This window comes from Argiope bruennichi, chromosome 1 (genome assembly GCF_947563725.1).
Source record: "Argiope bruennichi chromosome 1, qqArgBrue1.1, whole genome shotgun sequence".
NCBI classification, from domain to species: Eukaryota; Metazoa; Arthropoda; class Arachnida; order Araneae; family Araneidae; genus Argiope; species Argiope bruennichi.
In genome coordinates this window covers 116,753,040-116,778,267 of record NC_079151.1, presented here as the reverse complement: position 1 = coordinate 116,778,267, position 25,228 = coordinate 116,753,040, and the positions used below count along the sequence as shown (strand labels likewise).

The following is a 25,228-nucleotide window of genomic DNA, read 5'->3' as shown; positions in this document are numbered from 1 at the left end:
TTGAATTGACTCTTCACAAAAAATGAGCCGCATTTAAATCTTTTTTTAACATATACTTTATATTGAAATAATATATGTAAAACATTTGTCTTGTATTTTAAATAAGAGTACATTTTTTTATTTACTAAATTTAATCTACACTTGTTTTTCTCATAAAAAGAAAATATTAGATATATTTTTATGATGGTGTTATCTTTAATGGTGTTATCTTTCCATTCAGTGTTAGCATTAAATACATTTATTTTTAATCCTGCTTTTAACAATACTATACTCTATTTAGATCAAACCGTTTTGTACTAGAGCTACTAAATTTGGTGAAGATATAACTTGGAGGGTGGAAATGAATTATAAAATTAAAAATTTAATTTTAAATTTTTAATTAAATTTAAAATTTATATAAAAATTAAGCAAAATTTTGGCGTTTGCTATATCTATAACTTTGTAAACTATTCCGCTATAATTTTGTAAAATAGTATTCACATCTAAATTTTACAATATCTTTGAAATGTAAAAAAATCGTCTTATTGACGATACTAATTTTTTCGGATTTTGATAATTAAAAAAATATATTTGTGTGTGTAATTAATTTATTATTGCAATTAAATTCCATTCGATTTTATTGTTTAAACTTATATTTGATCCTATGATTTTTTTCCGTTGTTGAATGCTAAAGATAAAAGATTTGCTTATTTTCTACCCATTTTATGTGAAGATTCGGAAAGAAAAATTTCATTATTGTAAACGATAACGTATAATTTGAAATAATTTATCCAGATAACTTAAATTTTTGTGCTTTTGTGATGTGTCGTAGAACTCGATCTCATTAAGAAAATTCATTTTCATAATAAATGGAACAGATATATATATTAAAATAATACGGCTATAATGTCTGACAGTTTGATGAAATAATGGACTTATATGCAAATTATTTCAAAAGTTATATGCAAACAAAAAAGTTATATGCAAATTATTGAACTGAAATTGAGTATAACTGATATTTCTAGGGAATCAGCTGGTCGCCAAAAGAGATTTGTTATAAAAATGAATAACTTCATGTTGTTTAAAAATACTTTGTTGAGGGAATCCTGAACATCAAGTTATGCATGAAGGACTTAATTGAAATTTACACTACCAATATTTCTGGTCAATCTGCTGGTCTTCAGAGATGGTTAGTGTCATTAAAAATGAATTTTAAAAATATTACAGAAAATACGGTAATCCAAATGGCATTGTTGATTGGATGATTTTAAAATAATGTAAAAATTTCCTCCGCAAAATTTTTCCAAATTTATTGCCAAATAATTTCAAAATTGTTAAATGAAAATAATAATAATAAAAAATAAAAACAGTGACTTAACCGTCTGTACAAAATTTAATTTTCATTATTTTGGTAGAGATTTTATTTACGCCATTGAAAATATTCTACCTCATAGCACTGTGGTAAAATGGTTTTGATTATGTTATCTATGAGATCTTTAAATGAAAATATATGAAATAATCGAAGAGAGTTGATCTTGCATTATTATATTACCCCAGTTTAACATTCTGCCTCTTGCATTTTTGTGAATTTTACAACACTTTTTGCTGGTTATCGCGGATTTCATATGCTTACACTATATTAAGTCTTTTAAATTGATGTTTATGAAATTTTTCGTCTTTTCTATATTGCTGCACTACTCGTTTACACAACACCAAGCACTTAATTAAATAAATCTAAGTAAAATGATATCATATAACAAATCAGAATCGATTCCAATAATCATGGCGCTATCCAAAGAAGCAGTGTGTGTTTAGAAGAAAATGGAAATCATTTCGGTCGTCATTATATGCGGTTGTCAAGACGAGATATAATAGATACAATCAAGAAATGTTTTGTATTACATATTTTGATCTTAAACAGTAAATTCTTTTAAATCTGTTATTAATGTTTGTTAATGCAGCCAATATAATATTGACATTTATATTTATAGCATTTTAACGAATTACATACCTTTATAATGAAAGATGACCAAATTAGAGAAATATTATTACGGAAAACTCAAAAAACTTCTGTGGATGAGTGTGCGGTGAAAAAATCCAACAGAGTCAATAACGGAACACAACAAATTCTGTCGATACTGCCTCGTTCAGTGGTGGCGGGGTGGTCAGCTGTACACAAGAAGAAAAAAGCTCACTAACAGATAATGGCGTTTTAATCTACACAAAAACATGAAACACAGGTAACAAAACACAAAGCAAGTATATACAAAACATTTACAATCAACAGTAGCATATATGTTGTGAACTATTATTAAACACAACATAGGAAATTAACACTGCAAATAGGCTTCATTTAATTACTCGCTTGAGCTCCCCCCAATTATTCCTATTCACTTCTGATTGATTCTTGCCCATGCGTCTCCGCTTTTTATAGTTTCCAAGTCAGGGATCGAATATTCTAGAACAAATTGTGGGAATCGATTCCTAATAAGATTTCCGAATAATAGGAACCTTCATTTTTGTCGCCAAATGGTTGCTAGGGCTAGGGTCATTGAGTCGGTAATCATTACTCCATCTATAACGCTATCTTCCTTACCAGGAGACTACTGCGCTGGAAAGCAATATTTCAATATAATCATGTAAATAATATATTACATGATATTTTAACTGACCTTCTAATAGGTGATGGGTAAGATAGAAGAATAATGTCCGCAATTAATTTATATCAGGTATTTAATTAAGATAAACATTAGGGATAATCAATATTCCACTACATTAATAATGCGCATTTATGAAAATGCGATCTCTTTTCATCTACATAAATGACTTCTTGCGATTTAGACTTAACTCTCATTTACATCACTATCTTCTGTTTTTTTTTTTGAAAATTGTAAAAGTGGGATTGCACTGTATTATATTAATTTACATCTGTCGAAAGTATTCAATTATTTTATATGGGCATTTTACTTTTATGTATATTTCGCATATTAAAAATTTTTTTATTATTATTAATTTTCTGTTAACGCTTGTGCTTTGTTGAAACTGGCGGAATTTGGTTTTATCCTTCAAAGAGAGATCATGTTCTAGTCTGATACACATGTAGTTTAATTGCGAGGAAATGATATCACGGGAAAAATGGATAGCGCATTTCCGGAATGGACGTGTAGCATCAAAATGAATGAAATCCATTTGAGTAAGTTTCGTGTGAATTATTGGTTCGGTGCCTTGTAATAATTTAACACTTTTTGTATGTGGAAACCTATGGCTATGCAATGGATACTATTAAGGTGTTGGGGAGTTAAAGGCGATACAAACCTCTAATCCGAAGCACCCTAGCGTGATAATATGTTAGATTTGATTCGTCTATCTTGATATTATTCTTAAAATTCATTTTTAAATTACAGAGCAGTGATAATACTCACTCAAAGAACAGCAAGCTTGATATGGTTGCATTACGGGTAAAAATAGCACCGCAAATAAAATAATAAAAAATAATGTTGTAAAATACACTTAAAAATATTTCAAAGCGATTGTTAAAAAAAAATAAAAAAAATACGTGAATACTATAAATATAAAACGAAGAGAGCTCAATGGATAAAATTTGGTACACATATTTAACCATCTAAAGTATAAATATCTCTCAAATTTAGAACATAGCGTCAAGGGGCTGATTTTCGGTCTGTTCTACAAGCATATAAACGCGATAATTCTAAAACGAAATGACTGAAATATATGACATTTAGTATGCGATTTTGGGACAACAGTTGTATTTTTTCTTTTTGTTAAATTTTGATTTCAGTATTTTAGAAGTGTAAAACATAAATAGGATTTTCGAATACCTATTGCTAAAAGCGGGAGATAAATCGTCAAAAATTCACCAAGGATTACACGATAAATTCAGTAAACATGCGAAATTCACGCCAAAGATCAATATTTTGTAACTATTGTTCACCAGTGCCTTGCATGTTATTCGCAACCTTACAAAAAGTTCACAGTTTATACGAGTAGAAGCGAAATAACACCGTAACTAGAGGAAATGCAAGAAAGTTTTGGGAGACCACTTCCACTGGTTTATGATTAAGTCGAAAGAGCGAGAAGTTTTACTTAATCTTATCAACATGGAATCAGTTATTGAATTTCATTATTTATACGCTTAGCTTTTTCACATTAAATTTGAATATGCATTATCTAATTGCAAATTTCGTCCAAGGAATGAACTTGCTTATTTACATTAATTTAAATGATACATTCTATTTCATTCATTCCATTCCTTTTAAACTTTTAGGTAACCATTCTTTGTCCCAAAAGGTTTATTTCTTAAAATTTACTGTTTTTTTTTCGAGATGAATTAACTGTTTAAAAATGTTTTTTCTATAGCGTAAGATTTAAGTATAAATATTTCATTGAAATGAATTTTTTTGAGCAAATTCATATTTATAAATGAAATAAAAATCGGTATTCGACTAAAATTTATTGATTTCTGGCTTTGCGATAAAAGAAATAGGCTTTTTAAAAAAATCGATCTATTCCATTCCTCCCCCCCCCATTGAATATATAAGGCATTACATTTGAGTGATTGAATACAAACCAATTCTTTTGCGTCTAAATCTCAAGCAGATGATTTCGACAAAATAAATGGATGAATAAAATGAATTTTAATATCTCTCCCCAATGCAAAGGATAAATATTTTACTGACATGTTTGTGCAATCTGTCTGCCTGTGATCGTTACATAATCTTTGATAGATTTTGGCTACGATTGCATTATGATCCATTGTTCTAGAATGACGCAATTAGTGTAAATTGCAGGATTTATGCATGAAGATTTCTTCTGGTGTACATGTGCTCATGAAATAGCGAATACTATGTCCCTTTTTCTATTTTTGAATTATTGTAAATCTATCCTTGTTTATTTAATTAATTTAAGTTCTTACACCTGTACCGTTTTTGAAATTTCCATTCCTTTTACAATATGTGGCATGCGTATTTGCCTCTGTACTCATAGCAATCTTGTCTAAACAAACCAAGAGGACAGGACAAGCATTTTCGGATAGACAGTTTTTTTTTTTTCTTCAATTAAACTATGAACATCTGTTAATATTTTGTATTTTAATACGGTATGAAATTCTGAAATCCTTTAAATGTACAACAGTATACAAACTTGTGGAAACCTTTTTGGAAAAAGCGCCTTTTATAGATTTGACATCTCAAAAACTGCAATTTTGTGAAGAGAAAAATCGTAACTATATATCATTTTAATGGTAATTTAACCAAAAATTTAATGCAATAATTTTTGTATTGGAACAAAAGTTATAGGAAAAAGAAAACAGAATTAATAACATATACAAAAATTCTCACTTGTGGTAGTTAGTACTTATTTAGCTAATCTTTAACATTAAATACGCTTTGCAACGCCATTCCATGAGATTCACCACTGGTTTATAGTTCTTCAACTGTTATTACGTGCTTTGATTGGATAATTAATGCTTTAATTGATTGGATTTGATCGTTGGGTTGATTCTGCGTAATAAGTTCTTTAGCCAATTCCGTGGACTTTTCGATTGGGTTAAGGTCTCGGTTATTCCCAGATTATTTTGAATAACTGAACAATCCAAGCAATCACAACCCCCCCCCCCCCCCCCAAAAAAAAAATCCCACTATTGTGTGTGTGTGTGTATATATATATATATATATATATATATATATATATATATATATATATATATATATATATATATATATATATATATATAGAATACAAATATAGAGAACTTGGGCTTGTTTCAATTAGTATTTTATCTTCCGAAATTGAAAATCTCTTTTAAATTCCGATTTTGTTTGAAACGAAAAACTTGACCACTTCGGAGAAATTTCATTGCTAATCTTTTCGACTTTTAAATACTAGATGTTTGACAAAAATTGACATGGAATTTTTTTTTTAAACATCAAAAGTTGAAATAAACAACTTTAAGTTCTAATTGTTTTCGTTACTAACTGTTATGTACACTTTGTTTTTAAGTTTGTTTGAAGTTCTTATAGCTCAAAATAGACATTTTTCTATTTGTATTAATTTCCTTTTATTTGAGTTTCCAATATTTGTGATTATTTGTGTGATCCGTTTTATTTATATAATGACTCATATGTAAGCATCATGTAATTGTTTTTATTTCCAAGAAGATTGTACAATTGTTTAAAGAATATACAATTTCATTCTCTCGTTATAAGGGAATTTATAGCAAGCCGAGCAATATCTTTGTTTGTACAACTTAGTAGGTGTACATAATTCCATATTTAAAATATAGATTTATGTATTTGGCATTATCTAAACATTAGTTATGTAGACATTTTGTGTCATGGCATTATGTCGATATTAGGGCCATGGCTTTAAAGTAGATATTATGTCCTGGCATTATGTAGACATGGGCCCTGGCTCTAAAATATACATTATGAGCCATGACTTTAAAGTAGATATTATGGGCCATGGCTTTATGTAGACATTATGGGCCATGGCTGGCTTTATGCAGTCATTATTGACCATGACATTATATAAATATTATAGGCCATGGCTTTATGTAGACATTAGGGGTCTATGGCATTATGTAGTCATTATGATCCATTGCATTATGTAGACGTTATGGGACATTGTTGTTCAATTAAAAAAAATTTCGTGGATTAACAAGAGATTTGAGATTTAGATATTTGACTTCATTAGAATTTTTAAATCTACTAATTATTAAATTTGCATGGCCTTTGCGTGAAGTGGCCGTCTTTCCTGACTGGTTATGAAATTTGACCACGATAGTGGAATGTACATCAAAAGATCTCTAATATCGTTTAATTTCGCTGGGAACCATTAAGTTATAATTTAATGTTACCCAGAGTGATGTGTTTAAAATCGAAAAAGGGCACCACCTTCCGAAACCGTAATTTTTTTTTTCTTTGAAAAAAATTTCATCAGTATTTTTATGCAATTTTTTTTTCATTATAACTCTTGTTTTGACTGATTTTTTTTTTTTTTGCATTTATTTGCTCAGTTCCTTATGTTTGCTGTATATTGCATTTATTAAAATATTTTAATGCAGAATTGGCTGAAGTCCCTTGTTATTGAGTTTGTCTGAGTGCAAAATATCAAACGTATTTCTCTCGAAACCAGTTATTTATTGAGTGCGCCTTTCTAATTCGAAGCGTCTCAAATACATATTACAATTCACGTAATCATAAAAATTCACGTATTCTAAGTACTTCTAATCACTTCTTCTAGAATGACTGACATTAAATTATCTCCTGTCTAATTATCTAGAAAAAAAAAGCAAGGGGAAAAAAAAAAAGGCGGAGTTGTTCTCTCCTTAACTTTTCTTTATATTTAGATACTCTAGCACCTTCTCCTTCTATTCTTCTCTCCATCCCCGGGACGTAAAGCGAGAATGAGATAATGTAGGAATCTGAAAGGTCACGGCACTCCGCAAGGTTATACGCGAAAGCTCTCCCTCCTTATTCTTCCGCGTAGTGATGTAATATGGCGCCTTTTGTGCTTCCTAATATACAGTACACTGTTGACTATCCGACTATCGTACTATCCGGCCTAGTTTTCTTTTACCGTTATTAAATGAGGAAGGCAAGACGTTGCATTGGCAAAATTACCAAGGCATCGGAAGCGGGCGTCTGCTACGATCCTCCTACGTAGGTTATGCAAAATACAAGTTGTGACAGGAAAAGAGTAGCGTTCTGCTCGTTGTTCTTTGTTTCGTCAGTGTCTAATGGACCCCAATTGTTGTCGCTATTCCTGATTATAACTGCTACAGTATTCGTAAATTGTTCTTGTGGTATGTTAAAAAAAAGTTTTTTTAAGTGTACCACAGTGAAGGTTACTAAATTTGTTAAAATCTGAAAGTTTTATATCCTTTAACATACTTTTTACTCTCATGAATTCTTGAAACGTACGGTGCAGTATATAAACATTTATAAGCTACGAGTAAAGAATTTTCTATTTTAACTTGACACGTTACCGTAGAGTGCTTCTATGATTCATCGGGCCGCGTTCACATTCTACGTGGCTTGAGATAAATGGAGGGTTTTGTACTCTATAAGAAGTGAGAAAATATGTATTATAACTGTGAGTTTTGGTATAAAAACTTTGCCTTTTGGTATTGGTGAGCAAAGAAATGAGTTCGCCTATCCGGCTTTTCCTTCCACCACATTAGGCCGGATACTCGGGAGTGTACTGTAATGAGTTAAACTGAGTATGCATTTTGGACACCTTCCTTTCCACCAATCGGATCCAAAATTTGACACAGATCTGCAACTTTGACATACTGCTCACCATATTTTATTTATCTAAACTATTACGTTTTGAATTATTGTGCTTGGTGCATTGTAGACTGATTAACAAATGGTAATCCCCTCGGTTAATTTGGTCTATTTAATACTTGCATTCGGTTCTGATGATAAATTCATTTGCCTAATTTCATCTATATAGCTGCATTTCCAAGTTATCACATGCCTAAGAAAAGACAGACTTTCAACCAATTTATTTGAAATTTCGATAGATACTTACAAATTTGATATTCAGACTACATATCAAATTTCATAGCTTCAAACTCATTCATTTTAGGGTTATTTTCACATATAGATGTAATAACCAGCGGGTTTGGTCTCCCCAAAACTTTCTCGCATACCCTCTAATAAATTTTCCATGCCCAAGAATGCTTTGCATGGCATTGGTGTACAGTAGTTTCGAATGATTAACTTTTGGCGTGGATTTAGTATTATTATTGAATCTATCGTGGATTCTTGACGCGTTTTTTTAAACGATTAATCCCTGGCATGTAGTTAATAGAAACCAAAATCGAAATTGTATTTTAGATAAGTTTTCCAACCGATTGAAAGAAAATTCTAACACAGAACTGCACTTGTAGTCACAAAATCACTCACCAAATTTGATGTATTTCAGTCATCGCGTTTTTGAGTTATCGCGTTTACATGCTTCTGCAAATACAAACCGACAGACGGTCAACCTCTATTCGGATTTGGCCCAAAATTTGATTGGTGTTTATAATATAGACGTTAAATTCGTGTACAGAATTTTAATCATGGAATTCTTTTCATTTTGTAGTTATCGCGTGAAGTTACATTCGAACAGGCGGACAGACAGATTTCTTCAGAATGCTGTTTGCACGAAATTTGATAGAAATGTACAAATTTGGCGTAAAGACCACATATTAAATTTCATCCCTCAGAAATTTTTTGAGCTCACAGATGGATGGACATTTTCCAAAAATGTGTTTTTCGAAATCAGGGAGTTCTATTAATATGGAAATTTGTCAAAATCTCGAGTTTGATTTTTTTGATGACTACTGTACTTTCTCTATACTACGCATACGAGAAAGTAAAACGGTTTTTCATACTCAAAAAGGTCTGAAGCATGTAGATTTTTCAAGATCTCGGGATCCAATTCATTGATGAATAAATAATTTTTGTACGTGTACTTTGTATGCTAGGAAGTAAAAAAATATTTTATATAAACTCAACCCTTTTTATATAAATTCAAAACTAGAACGATGTGCTTAATTAGGAGACGCGCAATACAATGTGTGTATGACGCTCTAAAATCTTTTTTTTTTATCAGTCTACCGAAATAATGTATTAAAAAATGACGAAACAAAAAGTTTTTGTATATATATATAATATTGTAAAAGATCGTATGAAAATTTGTAATAAGTAAATGCTGATTTTACATTTCAACCATAAATTGAGATTTTTAAAGCTTAAAAAAATTTGTTCGCTTTGATTGATTTTGAAATTGTTTATTGCATTTTTCCTTTTACATTTGAAACAGTCACTTTGCAAACTTTCATATTAAATACATTTTGAATAAACAACTTAAAATTTATCTTTTGTGCAGACGAACTGGTATTTTGTTTCCCATTTAATTTTGGCGCCGTTGGCTCTTCTTTTTATGTTTCATATCTCAAAGTTTATTGTTATTTTCAGAGAGAAGGAAAAAAACGTTTATTTAAAGTCTGGAGGTAATCTAGAATTCGGCTCGTGTTGTATTTTGAGGCAGATGGTTTTCTCGATTTCAGTGCTATGAATTGTCAGAATAGGCGACTGGTTATAACTAGATGAGTCCTCTTTCACGTGTCCGTTGAAAATTTTGTTCTTTAATGCGAAAATTGTATGTATAAACACGCGGCATTTTTTATGCCTTAATACATTATCTGACTGAAGTTGCACATTGTGTATCTGGAATTTATTATAAAGAACAATCCTATTTGAGTAGCGTTAAAAGTTATTATATCTGAATTATGCGATTTAGAAGAAAATGGAATGAATCAGCATGTTTTGATTAATTTTTGAAATTTACAGGACTCATCCGAATATGGATCGTGATATTAGATTAAATGAAATCATCATTTGTCATTTTACCTCTAACTCTATTTAGAAACAATTGCACTGTTGTTTTCTAAATTTTTATTTATATGCCATTGTTCTTATGATTTTGAAGATAATCTTTGTTTTGATGTTTAAAAAAAATGTTAGATTTTGAATTGAGGTCCTCATTAGGCGCCTTTTATAGAAGAAGTAAAACTTTTGTGTTGTGTAGTGGCAACATTTTGTATTGTTTCAAATGAAAGAAAATTACGTATTTTCATTTGAAACGGCTTGAATAGTTCAGAATGAGAGAGCGAAATCAGGAAGTTTTTGTTTCTTTAAATAATTTTTGTCTTGAAAGAAAAAAATCCTTTTTTAACAATCAGAAGTCCTCACACATTACTTCCTAATTGTATAATCTTCAGTTATAAGATTATTTGCGTATTCCAAAAAATTAAATAATTATTTTCCCCAACAAATTCAGCTTTTTTAACTGTCTTTGAAATATCTCATTTGACTCAGGAAAACTAAGAGTTGAAGATTCGTTCTAAAAATTTCTAATTTTGGCAGATCTTTTTTCTTTTTTAAATATGTATTTATCATATTGACTACCCATATCAGAATATAATATCTTGAAAAACGCCAAATCTTGTAAAAATCTTGTATTTTTCAGCAGTTAAGAGTTTTTAGACTAAAAATTTTCCTTCAATTCTTCTGTTTCAGTATATGTATTGTGACAATAACTATTAAGAATTAATCTCCATTAATCAGAATCTTTCGTTAAACCGACAATCTTTTAATTTCCTTTTTGCTGGGATTACTGAGAGTTTAATGATGTAGTTTTAAATGAATTTTTGTTCGTTATTATGTAAGTGGTGGTGGGTTATCGAATAATTTTTTTATATCGATTTTATTGATTTCTGATCATTTCTATAGTAAAAGCTTTTTCAAAATGATATAAATAAAATCTCTTATGTCCAAAATCGATAGTGAAAGTTTTTTAATTAGGGCAGTAGTTTTTCAGGTCTCATTTAAACCTTTAGCTCTCATCTCATTAAAGCAGAAGCTATTGGCAAATTGCTTTGTATCAGTTTCCATTCCCAATTAGTCGTGATTTGAATCGACCATTGAACTCAAAATACAACAAAACTTGTTTTAGCATAAAAATATTTCAATACAAGTATTTCTCTTTTTTAAATTAGCAACAAAATGTTTAATAATTTAACAGCTGCGAAAAGTAAAAATTGTTTTAATTTTAATTTTTATTAATTTTTGGGAATTAGGGAATTTTTATTGGGGAAAATAGCGGGATTAGAATAATTTTTTAAAATAGAGTTTACAAGAATTTCATGTAATATTTGCAAGTATTTAAAGAAAAACAGGAACGCAGAATTCTGTTTTGAAAGATTTCGTCCAAATATTCATTTTGAGTTAAAATATTAGAACATAGCGAAATATTTTTGAAGTGCTCAGATTAATATAGAAGTGCCTGTATGTGAGTACATACAGTTACTTCAAGTGAAGGAATTTTTTTTATTACCTTTTCTTAAATTGAGGGGAGGGAGTTAATGTTAAATCTTGCCTACTGGAGGGAAATTTTTTTTAAAAAGATTAAAATATGGAAAAAAAAAAAAAAAAAACTAAAATATGATATAGTCCAAAATATGATAGCATGGTAATTTTTAAACTTGATTAGTCTATCTTCATTTTTCAAATTTGCCATTAATTATTATATAGTAATTAATGGCATATTCTTTTTGTTTGCATATTTGCATTACAAAACTATATAGTAATGTTAATATGTAAACAAAAATAAGTTTAATATCAGTATAACCCGTTTTAATATAAATGCAGTAATTAATAATAAGCCTTGTTGCAATATATACTTAAAATTTTTAAAAAAATATTATTGAAATTAATGAAGGAATTGTGCGAAATAAAATAGATTTAATTGAAAAGTTAATTTTTTGAATTTTAAGCTTACGCAGAAATGAATTTATGTGATAACTTGTTCCAAAGTTATTGAGGAAAACCTTTAAAATTTCTATTAATTTGTATTTTAAAATCTTATCAAAATGTTGAAAAATCCTGTCTTAATGAATACCTATTCCCCGAGAAGCAATTGTAATTAGCTCTAGGGCCACCAATTTTCACCGTAAAGCGTTTCAAACGATTTTTTTAATAGCCCTTGTGTTGTTTTCATACGAAGCATTAATACACTATCTACCAATAAGTATTTGGACATCCATGCAAATGAGGATAATTGCGGTCCTGATTTATGCCATGTCTTCTGTACTTAAATATCGTGTAGGAAACAGCATTGGCATTAGTCTCATGCAAGATCCATGAAATTCAGAGCTGTGTGACTTCGAGAAAGGCGTAATTATCGAATAGAAGATAGCCGATCGCCTGGTTTCCATGGTCGTGCTGACGCACAGAAGACTTTGATTACAAAATCCAACCGTCCTGCTCGTTTGAGGTGGTCCGGGGCACTTCGAAATTGGGCCGTAGAAGAGTGGAAACAGATTTTCTGAAATGCTGAATCAAAGTTCAGTCTTTACCAGCCGGATTGCAGTTTGGGCGTGGCGTATGCATGGAGGACGCCTTTTTGTCAGAATGCATTGTACCTGTAGTAAAGTTTAGCGGGGGTAGAATTATGGCCTGGGGATGTTTTTGTGGTATGGACTGGGGCCATTGATCCTAATTCATGGTAAGCTCAACACCGACTTGTACTCCATCATTTTAGACAACAATGTTCGTCCTACGTTGTGGCAATTTTACGGATTGAATCATTCTTATTTCCGGGATGACAACGCCTTTTGTCTTGTTGCGAGGTCCACTATGGACTGGCATGATGACAATGTGGTGAATCGACTGGACTAGCCTGCATAGAGTCCTGGCTTGAATCTTAAAGAAAACCTTTGGGACGAGTTGCATCACCGAATTAAGGGGTGAAGCAACCGTCCAAAATTCGTGAAAAGAACTTGCATGTCTTCTTTTAACCTAGTGGAAGAAAATAGCACTGTCCATAATGCAAACACTTGTGGAAAGCATGCCCCTGATGGTTAAGGCTGTAATTGCCTCAGGTGGATGCTCTACCACTATTGAATATGAATAAATTGTATTTATCTCTTATCACAGGTGTCCAATTACTTATTAGTAGATAGTGTATAACTAAACTAAAATAAAATAAACTTGAACGACTTTTTTAAATCTTCGTGCTTAATTCGTAAATAGCATGCCTGTATAGAAACATCATCATGCTAAAAAAAAGTTTTATTGCCTTTTTCTGTGTTGGGGGGGGGGCGAAAGTCTTGCCTACTTTAAGATGAAAAAGAGTTTTTGTTGTTGATACCGATAGAATGATGAGCTTTTAGAAGAAATTCTTGATCTGTTAGACATCTAACGTACCGGTCTTTCAATTTAAATCGCCATATAATGTTATTGTCACGAATCATCAGCCATACGGACTATTTATACGTTGTTATTTTAAAGCTGCAATTCTTTTACTCACCGCTATCTTTACGAGAGTAAAATCGATTTCTGTTGTTGGATCAGTTGTATTTGTTCGTAATTTGACGAAAGAAAGACATAAAGTAAGCAGATAGTTCCTGTGTATTTGGATCTCTTATTAAATTTGAGCCTTTTGCTTTCTTGTTTCTTAGATATGTGTGATACTTTGGCCGGGTAGTTTTGGATGATTTCACCTCGTGGTTGTCAAATAGCTATAGACGTATTCTTCCATACTTGTTTATGGTTTCATTAAAAATGTATATATCCATTTTATTTAAGTATATGATCTAAGAGATCTTATGCCCTTTCTCTGATTAATGTTCTTAGTATTTTTTGAGGAAGCAGACTTATGTAAAAATTTGAAGCATGAGAAAGAAAGGTTGGTTGTAAAATGTGTTGGTAAATTTGATTTTCTTATTTAAATCATAAATTTAGTAGAATAATTATCTTTTTTTGAATTTCAATACGTTTCTGTTAAATTTGTGATTTCATTTCGTTATTTCATTCAGCTTGTGGAAAACTATTTAGCCATAATAATCATTCACCTTGTGAGTTGGTAAGTTTATTAAAAGGAACCTAATTAAGATAAATTTGATTAGCTGAATTTGACTTGCTTTGTAACTTAATTATGATTATGCATATTATTATTATATGTATATTATGTATGTTATTATATGTATATATATATATGTTACTATTGTATGTATTTTTATTATAGTATTATATGTATTATCATGTATATATATATAATTGTTATTTTACATTTTATGTTGTCAATTGGGATTTTAATATTTAGGGAATTTGCTGCAGTATTTACGCGTATGATTCAAATCTTTTATTTAATTAGATGATTCCCTCCTTTCCTATCTCTTAACTGAAACAGAGAAGGGAGTCATCTAATTATATAATCGGTGTGAATCATATGCGAGTCAATCTGTAGTCGGCTGGTAATCTTGAACGCTTCTTTGCCGTCCAGAATTACTAGATACTTCTAACATTTTGCTAGTGGCATTCGCTGGTTAAATTTCTTAAAAGACTGTACCATATTTTAATATTTTACTGTCTTATTAAATTATATAATAATATTTTCGGTCTTATAAAAATTGAATAAAATTGTAAATGTATTAATTGAATTAAAAATTGTATTATACACGCATTAAACCTAAAATAAACTTGCAACCTAATGTCTTCGCAGTGCTCAGTTGAGTGCTAAAGATTATTCTTGATATATTTCTTTATCCTTCAAGTACTTTTTATTTAAGTTTAGTACTTTAGTTTAGTACTTTTCAAGTACTTTTTAGTTAAGTTTTTTTAATTTTATTCTGAATGCCATGAAGACGTTAAATCCATAATTAACTCCTTAATCATCGTGCCCATACATTATATGGGGATCAAATTGTCTCGAATTTTAAAGTTAGCATTTTAATGTCACTTTAAAAATTTGAGCGAAAAGTTAACGCGCTTTAGAACGATTTATTGTTCCGTGTCAATTTCATTCAATTAAGTTTTCCATGTATTCTTCATTCCTCTTAAGTATTCATGTTAATTCAATCAACACAATTCAATAATTCAATTACATTACATGGGTATCAAATTGTCGCCTCTCGAATTTTAAAGTTAGTATTTTTATGTTGCTTTAGAAATTCGAGCGAAAAGTTATAGCGTTTTGGAATGATTCATCGTTCCGTGTAAATTCCATTCCATTAAGTGTTCCATGTATTCTTCATTCTTCTTAAGTATTCATGTTAATTCAATTAACACAATAGAATACATGTTCCATGTATTTTGTTGTGTGAATTAACTCAGTAAGACAGCACATTACTTAAATGGAAGATACTACCCAATTAGATATTAAAATGTACCAAACAGTTAAGAGGTTAAAAATGTATTTTTCAATATCATTTGCTACGTATTGTAATTTCTAAATGCATACTTTTATTCTATTAATTTGTATCATTGCATTCTTCTCTTTTCAGGAAAGGTTCATTTCCTTTCTGTTCATAGGACCACTTTGATTCCGTACATGAGACCTGGATCGCACAAAACAAAGAAAGACATGGACGGCACCCATAAAATCAAATGGACTCTGTACATAAGCCTAGCATCTATGTTCATTTTCGTATCGGTGACGGAAGTGGGACCTTTTTCTTCTATGAAGAGACTTTATTCGTCGTACGAGCCCGATTTTCGTCACAAGTATGTCATCGTGTTTGATGGAGGCAGTACCGGCACCAGAATACATGTTTTTACATTTGTAAATAATAGCTCAAGTAAGTTTGCTTTTTACGTTTACAGATATTTAATAAAAATGCATTATTAATTTCAAAGCACTTGTCTGTATTTGGACTGTAAAAAAATTTATTTCTTAACTAGCCGTCTTTGGCGACCAGTTGATTCACCAGAATGTTGGTTACGTTCAACCATTTGCACTCGGATGTCTCCTCTCAGGCACCATATTTTGGTGTTTTGTGTATTTAACTTTGATTGTTAAAATACCTACAGTGACAATAAGATTTAATTTTTCAGAGAAATTAAACTTTTAAAACAATATACATATATATTTATTTTTCGATGCAATAGACATTTCCTTTTGTTAGGTGAATAATTATGCATCGAATTACTTTTCCGAGAGGAAAGGATTAATTGCAGCTAAATCTCTTACGCATAATTTAATTTCACGATTCCTCCAACGAAATATTTGCAAGTATTGGAATAAGCTCTAAAATCATACTGTTTTATTCGCTTTTTTTTTTTCTGTTGACAATATGTATGGTCCTTCCTAGTACAGTCATGTCCCATGGTATCATAATTCCATTAAAAACTTTAATGCTTGTGTGATTTGTTTTAAATCGTGTAATCTCTTGCAGTAATTTCCTTTTTGATTCCTTATGTAAACTGCATAGATAATAGCAGAATATTTCTTCCTTAGCTTTCTACAATGGGGAAAAAAAAAAAAAAAAAAAACGCAACTAAATATTTAATGAAACAATGAATGAATGAAATGAAATAGTTTGAATCTCATTTGCAGAAATCTATTGTTAAAAATTATAAAATAAAAATTTTTAAAGATTTTTTTTTTTTTTTTTTTTTTTTTAAATTTAGAAAAAAAAAAAAAAAAATGCGCTGTAATCGAATTGATATCATAAAAAATTTAAATTTGTAAGTTTGAAAGGGTTTAAAGTCAGTCTATGTAATACTTTTTATGGGATTTGCGGCAGAAAAACGCTAATATCAGTTAATCTTTAATTGATTCAAATATAAAACAAGCATCGTACCTAATCGCAAATCCTATCCTCCAAATTATATCTTTGACAAATTTGGAAGTTCTAAGTTAAACAGTTTGCTCTGTAATGCGCTAATTCACATATATTCTCTTCTATTGTCAACAGAGCTAACACTTTGATCATAAACATAATTGGCCTTTTACTTTCTTGTATACTTATTGTAATCGTCAAAAAATTCGAACTCGAGATTGTGATGATTCTTCACGTTTTAGACTCCCCTGAGTTCGGAAAACCTATTTTTGGAAGATCTCTGTCCGTCTGTCTGTGACAAAGATAACACAAAAGTTTTTAGAGCTAAACGGTTGAAATTTGGTATACAGTCTTTACACCACATTTGTAGTTGTAGCGAAATCCTCTCTGAGGAAATTTGCCTATCCGGCTGTTCGAATATATTAACACGATAACTGTAAAATAAAGAAAACTAGATGGATGAAATTCAGTACACATATTTAGAATCTATGGTGTAGACATCTGTCAAATTTTGAGCTAAATCTAACAAGGGATCGACAGTCTGTCGATCTGTACTTTTAGAAACATGTAAAACATGGCCCTAGATGGCGCTACTATAGATACAAGAGGCGCATTCCCCCCCCCCCCAGGCTTAAATCGGCTGTCTTCGAACAGCGGGCTTGCCCATGGCAAGTACTATAAGAAACAACAGAAACATGTAAACGCAACTCGAAAACACAATGACTTAAATATATCAAATTTGGTATGGGATTTTGTGCCAATTTTTTTTTGTTTAAATTGGTTGGGAAAAACGTGTGTAAAGCGCAAATTCGATTTTCGGATATTATTTATCGTGCCAGATAAATAATAACGCCAAAATTCGCCAAAGATTAACGCCAAAAACTGGCCATTGATCTCACGATAAATTTATTAAAAATGCTTAATTCATATCAGAGGTTCATATTTCGTAACTATTGTACCCTAATGCTATCCAAGGCCTTCTCTAAGATAACACGTTGGGTAGAGAATATGCCAGAAAGTTTTGACTCTTCCTTTGGTCATTCCTTCTTTCTATTAATTCAAATTGCTTTTCAAAAATAAGATACCTTATGTCGTCAGTTGCTATTGGATAGACTTATTTTAACATGATATAAATATCATTATTCTTAGAATGCAATCTCCTGCAGTACAAACCATTCGACTTAGAGATGCTAAGTTGGCAGAAAAATATTTTGGAAAGCAGTAACGTGCATTTCAGATTTTTTTTGGAATTTTAATTATGTATTCATTTATCAGCAATAAATACCCGGAAATATTATAACGCAAGAACCATATTTTAGACCATCTTAACATTTAGTGTTCTTTTTCTTTTCAATAATGTTAATTTGATTGCTGTACAATTTTTCTTTAATTTTAATATATTTCGAAATGTATTTTACTGCAATTCTTTTTATTTTGCCAAAAATAAATGGTATGATGTTTTGGTCTTGAGTTTCGAATTCCCATTGTTTCTTCTGTCTCATTTTGTATTCACTGTATTGTGGAGTTCGAAAATAGATCATTCTTTTTTATTACCAAATTACCAGATATTTGTATTTAGATATTTTTGATTACAATATTCGTCCATTCATCCATTGATGCATAAGGTTCCGATTCTCCCCAGCTATTATGATCTCTGGAAACTAGTCTCGATATATGAATTTAGAAGAATTTACAAAATTTTAAGCCGGCATGTAGTTAATAATTTCAAGCCTACCTTATCCTACTAACGACTGTGTTTAAGCATTGCTGTAACTGTTGCCCTTTTCCACCATGGCGCAATTCAAAAGAAAACAACGGCATAAAAGTTTATATTCCAAATCGGTAAACATTTCCGATTACTGTTTATTTTCAGGTACTGAAATCTTTTGCGCATGTGCTTGTCAGTCTGTCTTGCCGAAATAGATGACGAATGGAAATGGGGTTGGTTATTTTTTACCAAGCAATGCAAAGAAGCATTACACCATTTCAAAATAAAACAGTGCAATTCGAAAACAAAGGAAAATGAAAATCTATTTCGGGAAAAAATAGCAAAAATGAAAAATGCGCTGAACAAAGAATTCTGGATAGATGCTCTTCTCACTCAATGCTATCATCCTTTTGTGTAGTAAAATCGTCCTAAAATGATAGACAAGGGATTTTGAAATGAACAGTATTCATATTTTTTTAAACAAGATTATGTTTATTGACACAATAATATTTATTAATTGCATCATTAGACATCATGGTGGAAACAACTCAAAACGCTCTGTAATGCAGGCTGTTGGACATAATTTGGCCTGCATTCATTTATTTCTACATTGGTAGATGTTTGTTAACCATTTCATATACGAATTTATTAAATTAATTTATTTGTAATTAAACGACAAATCCTATTTGGGACATTATGTTTTTATAGCGATTGAACTAATAATAAAAGGAGACTTGAGATATTGAGGCTTTACCAATAGATTTTAGCGTTTTAAATGACTTAATACTTTCATTTAATTTTAGATTTAATTACTAAAAATTCAATAATTCGATGCACGTGTCAGACATGTCATTTTAGCGCAAACGATTAGGAAAGGGTTTTACAAAGTTTCAAGTAGATTTCTTTCATAAAAGTTTTAAAATATTTGTGTTTTTCGTCAATAACTTTTAACATATTATTACACGAAAATTATTTTTAGCCCACTTTAAAATTCGAAAAGTAAAAATTTCAGCAATGCCAATTTTATTTGCGAACAGTTTTTATTCTCTAATTTTAATTAATTTTTCAAAATATTGATTAATTTCTTCTCACGCCCATTGAAACGATATTAAATATTTTTTTGTATGCACGTGATCGTTGCTATGCAACCAAAATAAAGATTGACGATATCATGTCTAAAATCTTATCATGCTATAATGTTTCGAACTAGAATTCGAATCTCGTTAATTTTATTTATTTGTTCCATTTTGTTCGGTTGTTTGAAATATTTTTAAAAATTCGATAACATCTGTGGGTATTTATATTTAACGAGTTAAGTTATACATATTTCTCTGACTCAAACAAGCAAAAAATCCCCTTTTAATTTTATAATAATAAAGCATTGTTTTCTTCTCTTTTCTTTCCTTTTTTTTTTTAAAGATGCGTATTGTGTAATTATGTGCTTTTTAAATGACTTGTTTTATTTCTGGAAAGTGGCGGGAGGAGGCGGATACTTACCAGAAGATACACTTCACATAGAAGTGCATCTTTCAATTTACTTACTAGCTTAATAGCCAAATTATTATTCTTACTAATAATTTGGCGATTGGAGAAAGGTTTTAATAGTTCATCAAATATTTTTCTAAATATATTAGTGTTTAGCTTTTCATTAAATATCTTCATCAGAAGTAATTGTATTCATATGTCTAAATCCCAAATTCGATTTTCGCGTAATATTGGCCACATGCCAAGGAAATATGTCAGAAACTTCCCAATTCTAAATTCACGCCAAAAAGTTAATTTTTCGTAATTATTGTACGCCAATGCCATACAAAAAGTTCTCTGGCACTAAAAGTTTATTAGAGAATACGAGAAAGTTTTAAGAAGGCAACGCCCGCTAGTTTTCCTTCAATTTTGGGCATTATGATTCAACACAAATGAACCGTAACGAAATGCATTTTAAATTAATATTTTTCTTGAAATTTCTGAGGGTTGGAAGAGAGAATATTGCTTTCGCTCTTAGAACAGTAATCTCTTGATTGGGGAGAAAATATCGTTTTCATGGATATAAATTTTTTTTTACAGTATAAAATGATTTAATATTTGTTTATTCGGCATTAGAGTCTAAACATCTCGCCCTGTTAATGTTCTAGAGACAACAATTTTCAGAAAATCAGTTTTTATACTTATATAAGCCTGGATAGCCTGGTTGGTAGGGCATTGGACTCGCATTCCTTAGGTTGCGAGTTTGAACCCTGCCAGCCGAAGACTGTCCATGTGTGTGGTGGCTGGCGCACGTATAAATCTGTCGTGGTCACAAAGTCCTGCATGTCGAGAGTAATACCACTGGGGGTACTCGTTCAGAGGTGATCCTTCTCTGATTCAGGTCTAAATTACGATCTGTGGATGAATGAATAAAATGCATGAATGAAGTCCGCCCCGTAAAAAGGGCTGTGACGCGTGAATAGCTCCAAGTAAGTCCAACTAGGGTCAATTCTTGGCCCTAGTTGGCGCTACTGAAAAAACAAGAGACGCTCACTCGGCTTAAATCTCTAACAGATAAGTGTCAGCGGGCTTGTAAAGTGCCAACACAACACAGCAACATATAATTTTATAAATAACTGTTGTCCTTGTGATAACTAAAACTAAATATAATTTTACTATTTATAATTTTTATAATTTATAATTCTTATAAACTAAATATGATTTTATTTTCGACAAAATAAGTCTATTCATAATTTTTATGTTATTAGATAGAATAATCAATGGCTATTTTGATGGCTATCTTTGCCCTGACTTTTTATAGTTGGAAATAATTGTCCTCTTCCGATGATACGAATTTCATAAATGCTGTGTGATTGGTATAGTTGGCACATTTTTTAAAAAGGAGTCTAAAAAAAATTTGAAATTTTATTGGAGCATTAAAAACACTTCCCTTTGATTAATTAATGATTTGTCATATTTTTAATTAAAAGTTTGATAAGCGTTTTGCTAGTAAAACTCTTCAGAAGCTTTTCTATCCTGTAAACTGAAAATTGACCTTAAATCGACTTGAAATTTTATTCAGACGAAAACTGATAAAATCTCTGTGAATTTTATCAATGAGGTGATGGTTGAATTAGTTGCTTTTAAATGCCATTAATATATTTTTGATAGAATAAGCCAGTAAGTAGCCTTAAAAATATTGATTTACTTATTAAGTCCTCTTAGATTAAAGTTTTGAAACTGATTTAGATCATAATGCAGCAATCACGCGCGTTTCTTTATTTTGGTGGAATAAAGAAGATCGTTTGATGGAAATCGAATAGTTGAGATTTTCTCGTTTGGCCTTTCAGATAAATTTTAAGTTTCAGTCTATTATACAATAATTATTTTGAAATAAAATTTAAAGTATGTTATTCTTTTGTGCTTTTATTTTTGCTTCTGTTTTCGTTTATTCATTCTGTCATTTATTATATCATTCACTTTATAAAATAGTTTACATTTTTTGCAGGTGGGCGCTTAGCTCTTGAAAATGAATATTTTGAAGAAGTTAAACCCGGTCTTTCAAATTATGCTCATAAGCCTCAAAGTGTAAGTTGTTATTATTTATATTTATTTTCTCCAGTCTTTTTAACCCTTAACTGGGGACGTGCGGTCTCTGAGACCGCTAGCGAGGATTTTCTGTCACCCCTATTCTATTTTTAGCTCAATTGAATGGATTGACCCTGTAGCTTCCTGTTTTGTGACCTTCAATACACGTGCACTTTTTCAACCGATTTCAGCAGATGCTTTTTTAAATAATTCAGTTATTTCTTCGAGCGCGGTCTCTAAGACCGCATCTCCCTGTTAGTGTCCCAGTGATAAACAAGGCTTAGCAGATGGCGCTGAAACTTGGGCCCCGAATCATCATCCAGTTTACTGATGCTATTATGAAGCAGTGCTCCAGACACTTTTAAATGAAGCAGAAAGTGATTTTAATGATAAGGATAATTGTACAGAAGAGTTTTTCGATAAAAGTTCGCATTCAACTGATTCTGATATGTATGTTCAAACATAATTAATTTTTCTAGTGATAATGCATTTTGAAAAATTTATAAAACATGTTAATATACCAAGATATATATATACAGAATTTGTAGGTTGATTTTTATACTTGTTCTTAACCTGTATGTTTAAAATGCCCTAAGAAACCGTGCTATGAAAGTCACACAAGCCGATCAAAAAGGGCTCATTTTATCGTGCCCTTATCGTGCCCCTAAAAAGGGCTGTAAAAATAAATATGATTTAAAATGTAAAAAATAATATGCTTTTTCAAGAATATTATTTATTATAACATGTAATTTGAGAAGAAAATATATGTTCCAACGCATTTACTTTTTTCAATGACAATATATTTTGAAAAATTTCTAAAGCATATCTATATATCAAGAAAAATATCTGCAAAATAGATTGGCAGTTTTACATACTAATACATTCATTAGAAAATTTAATTTGAGTCTAAATGAAATGTGGTCTCGTAGACCGCACCTCCCCAGTTAAGTGCTAAAATTTCACCTCCCCAGTTAAGGGTTAAATATATATTTGATGAATATATCAGAATATGTTATGTATGTTGATGAATAATTGAAATGAATTTTAGTGTTTTAGGTGCATGTTCTTTTTTCAAATTTTATTATTTAGTTAATGGAGTAGAAAAATTAAAAAAACAAGTTATTATGTGTCATAACAATAATAAGCAATCCACAGTATAATTATATGGTTGTATAAAAAGGAAAAAAAAAAATGTTCTGTCTCGTTATGCGTTTTTATGGTACATTTTTACTTTCTCATATGCAAAGGTACTGTAATAACAAAAAAAAAAAAAAAAAAAAAAAAAAAAAAACTGAAATTCGAATTTTGACGAAAATTCTCCACATTTTAGACAACCCTGAATCAGTAAAATGCAATTTTGGAAAAATACATACACAACAAAATCTGTTCAGATGAAGTCTGTCTATCCTGCTGCTCGAGTGCAAATGAATTCCATAAGTACAAAACATAAAGAGTTACACAGATAAAATTTGATTCACAAGTTCAACTTCTAATGTGTAGACATGCGTCACATTGAAGTCAAACTCATTTTGAAGGTTAAAGGTCTGTACTTTCACAAACATGTAGCACGATCACACAAAGACTTAATGACTTTTATATGAAATTTAATATGTAATTTTATAACTACAATTGTAATTCTGCATTAAGTTTTTGTTTCAATCGATTGAAAAAAAAGCCATTCAAAATATATTCGGTTTTCTGGCACTTGTTTATTAACCGCATTGCCACGATAAATTTCGGGAAAGTGGGGGCATTATATGCCAAAACTCACATTTTAATCACTTGCTGTGCCAAGAAATTCACAGGTCCACTGTAATTCAGAGCGAAGTCATACAAAATATCTTATAGATATCTTATAGAAATCAGAAACATATATGTCTTCTAAATAAATTAATTTTCAATGTAAGACTTTGCTCCTGTAAACTGTGTACTGGCAAACAATCTCAGTCGACGGGTCGTGAACATCATTTTTATTTCTGTGACAATTAATTGCCTGCTGACATGCATAGTATGCTGTTGGTGATTCTGTGACAAAAGCACCTCTCATGTCTTCCCACCTCAAGTTAATAATATACTATTTCATAAATACTGTTCGCCAGTGGTGTGCAGTTAATAATACACAAATACATTTATTATAAAATATGTTTGAAAGTTTGATGGAGAGACATTCCTATTGTTTAAAATTAATTGCTGAGACTTAATTTTTTCTGCCATTTAATATATTTATAAGCCAGAGTTTAAAAGAAATACAATTAATAATAAATATTAAGGATACATTCACATTCCATATTGTGAGCTTCTTTGAAATGCATCATTGCTTATGAAAGATAAGTAAAGTAAATTAAACACTATGATTTTTTTAAATTATGTGTGATTTATGGTAAATATAATATCAACTATGCTTTGATGTAGGCTGCCAATAGTGTTTTGCATTTACTGGACAAGGCAAAGGATCTTGTTCCACCTAGTCAATGGGATGAAACTCCTGTAGCATTGAAAGCAACTGCTGGCCTTAGATTATTACCTAGTACATTATCAGACTCTATCTTGAATGCTGTAAGTTGATATTATTTTTTTAATCCAATGTTTGTTTCCTGTTGGTTACATTTTTTTCTCTTAAAGATTAATAAATTTTATCTGTGCTCTTTTGTAAATTTAAGATTCATCAAAATGTGTATAATTTCTAGATCAGTGAAGCTTTTCGAGGTTCTCCATTTTTAACTGATGAAGAAAGTGTGGGTGTTTTAGATGGAGAAGATGAAGGTATTATAAATTCTTTTGATTCATGTAATCTTTTTTTAAATCTTATAACACAATTATTCATGATAATTTTTCAGTATATATAGCAGTCA

The 25,228-nt window shown here is 30.5% G+C and overlaps 1 protein-coding gene across 6 annotated transcripts in view; it reads left to right on the top strand.

Moving 5' to 3' along the window:
* The window catches only part of LOC129966518 (ectonucleoside triphosphate diphosphohydrolase 5-like), a 76,230-nt gene that overhangs the window by 36,321 nt on the left and 14,681 nt on the right, over positions 1-25,228 (top strand). For 4 of the 6 annotated variants that reach the window (XM_056080965.1, XM_056080973.1, XM_056080980.1 and 1 more), the window contains exons 2-5: positions 15,839-16,132; positions 22,297-22,376; positions 24,789-24,932; positions 25,064-25,139. In XM_056080965.1, the coding sequence (XP_055936940.1) occupies positions 15,886-16,132; positions 22,297-22,376; positions 24,789-24,932; positions 25,064-25,139 (547 nt within the window). In that variant the 5' untranslated portion in view covers positions 15,839-15,885. Of the gene's footprint in view, positions 1-14,027; positions 14,242-14,385; positions 14,419-15,838; positions 16,133-22,296; positions 22,377-24,788; positions 24,933-25,063; positions 25,140-25,228 lie in introns of those variants that run through there. The other 2 variants (XM_056080957.1, XM_056080994.1) reach the window with 2 other exon arrangements.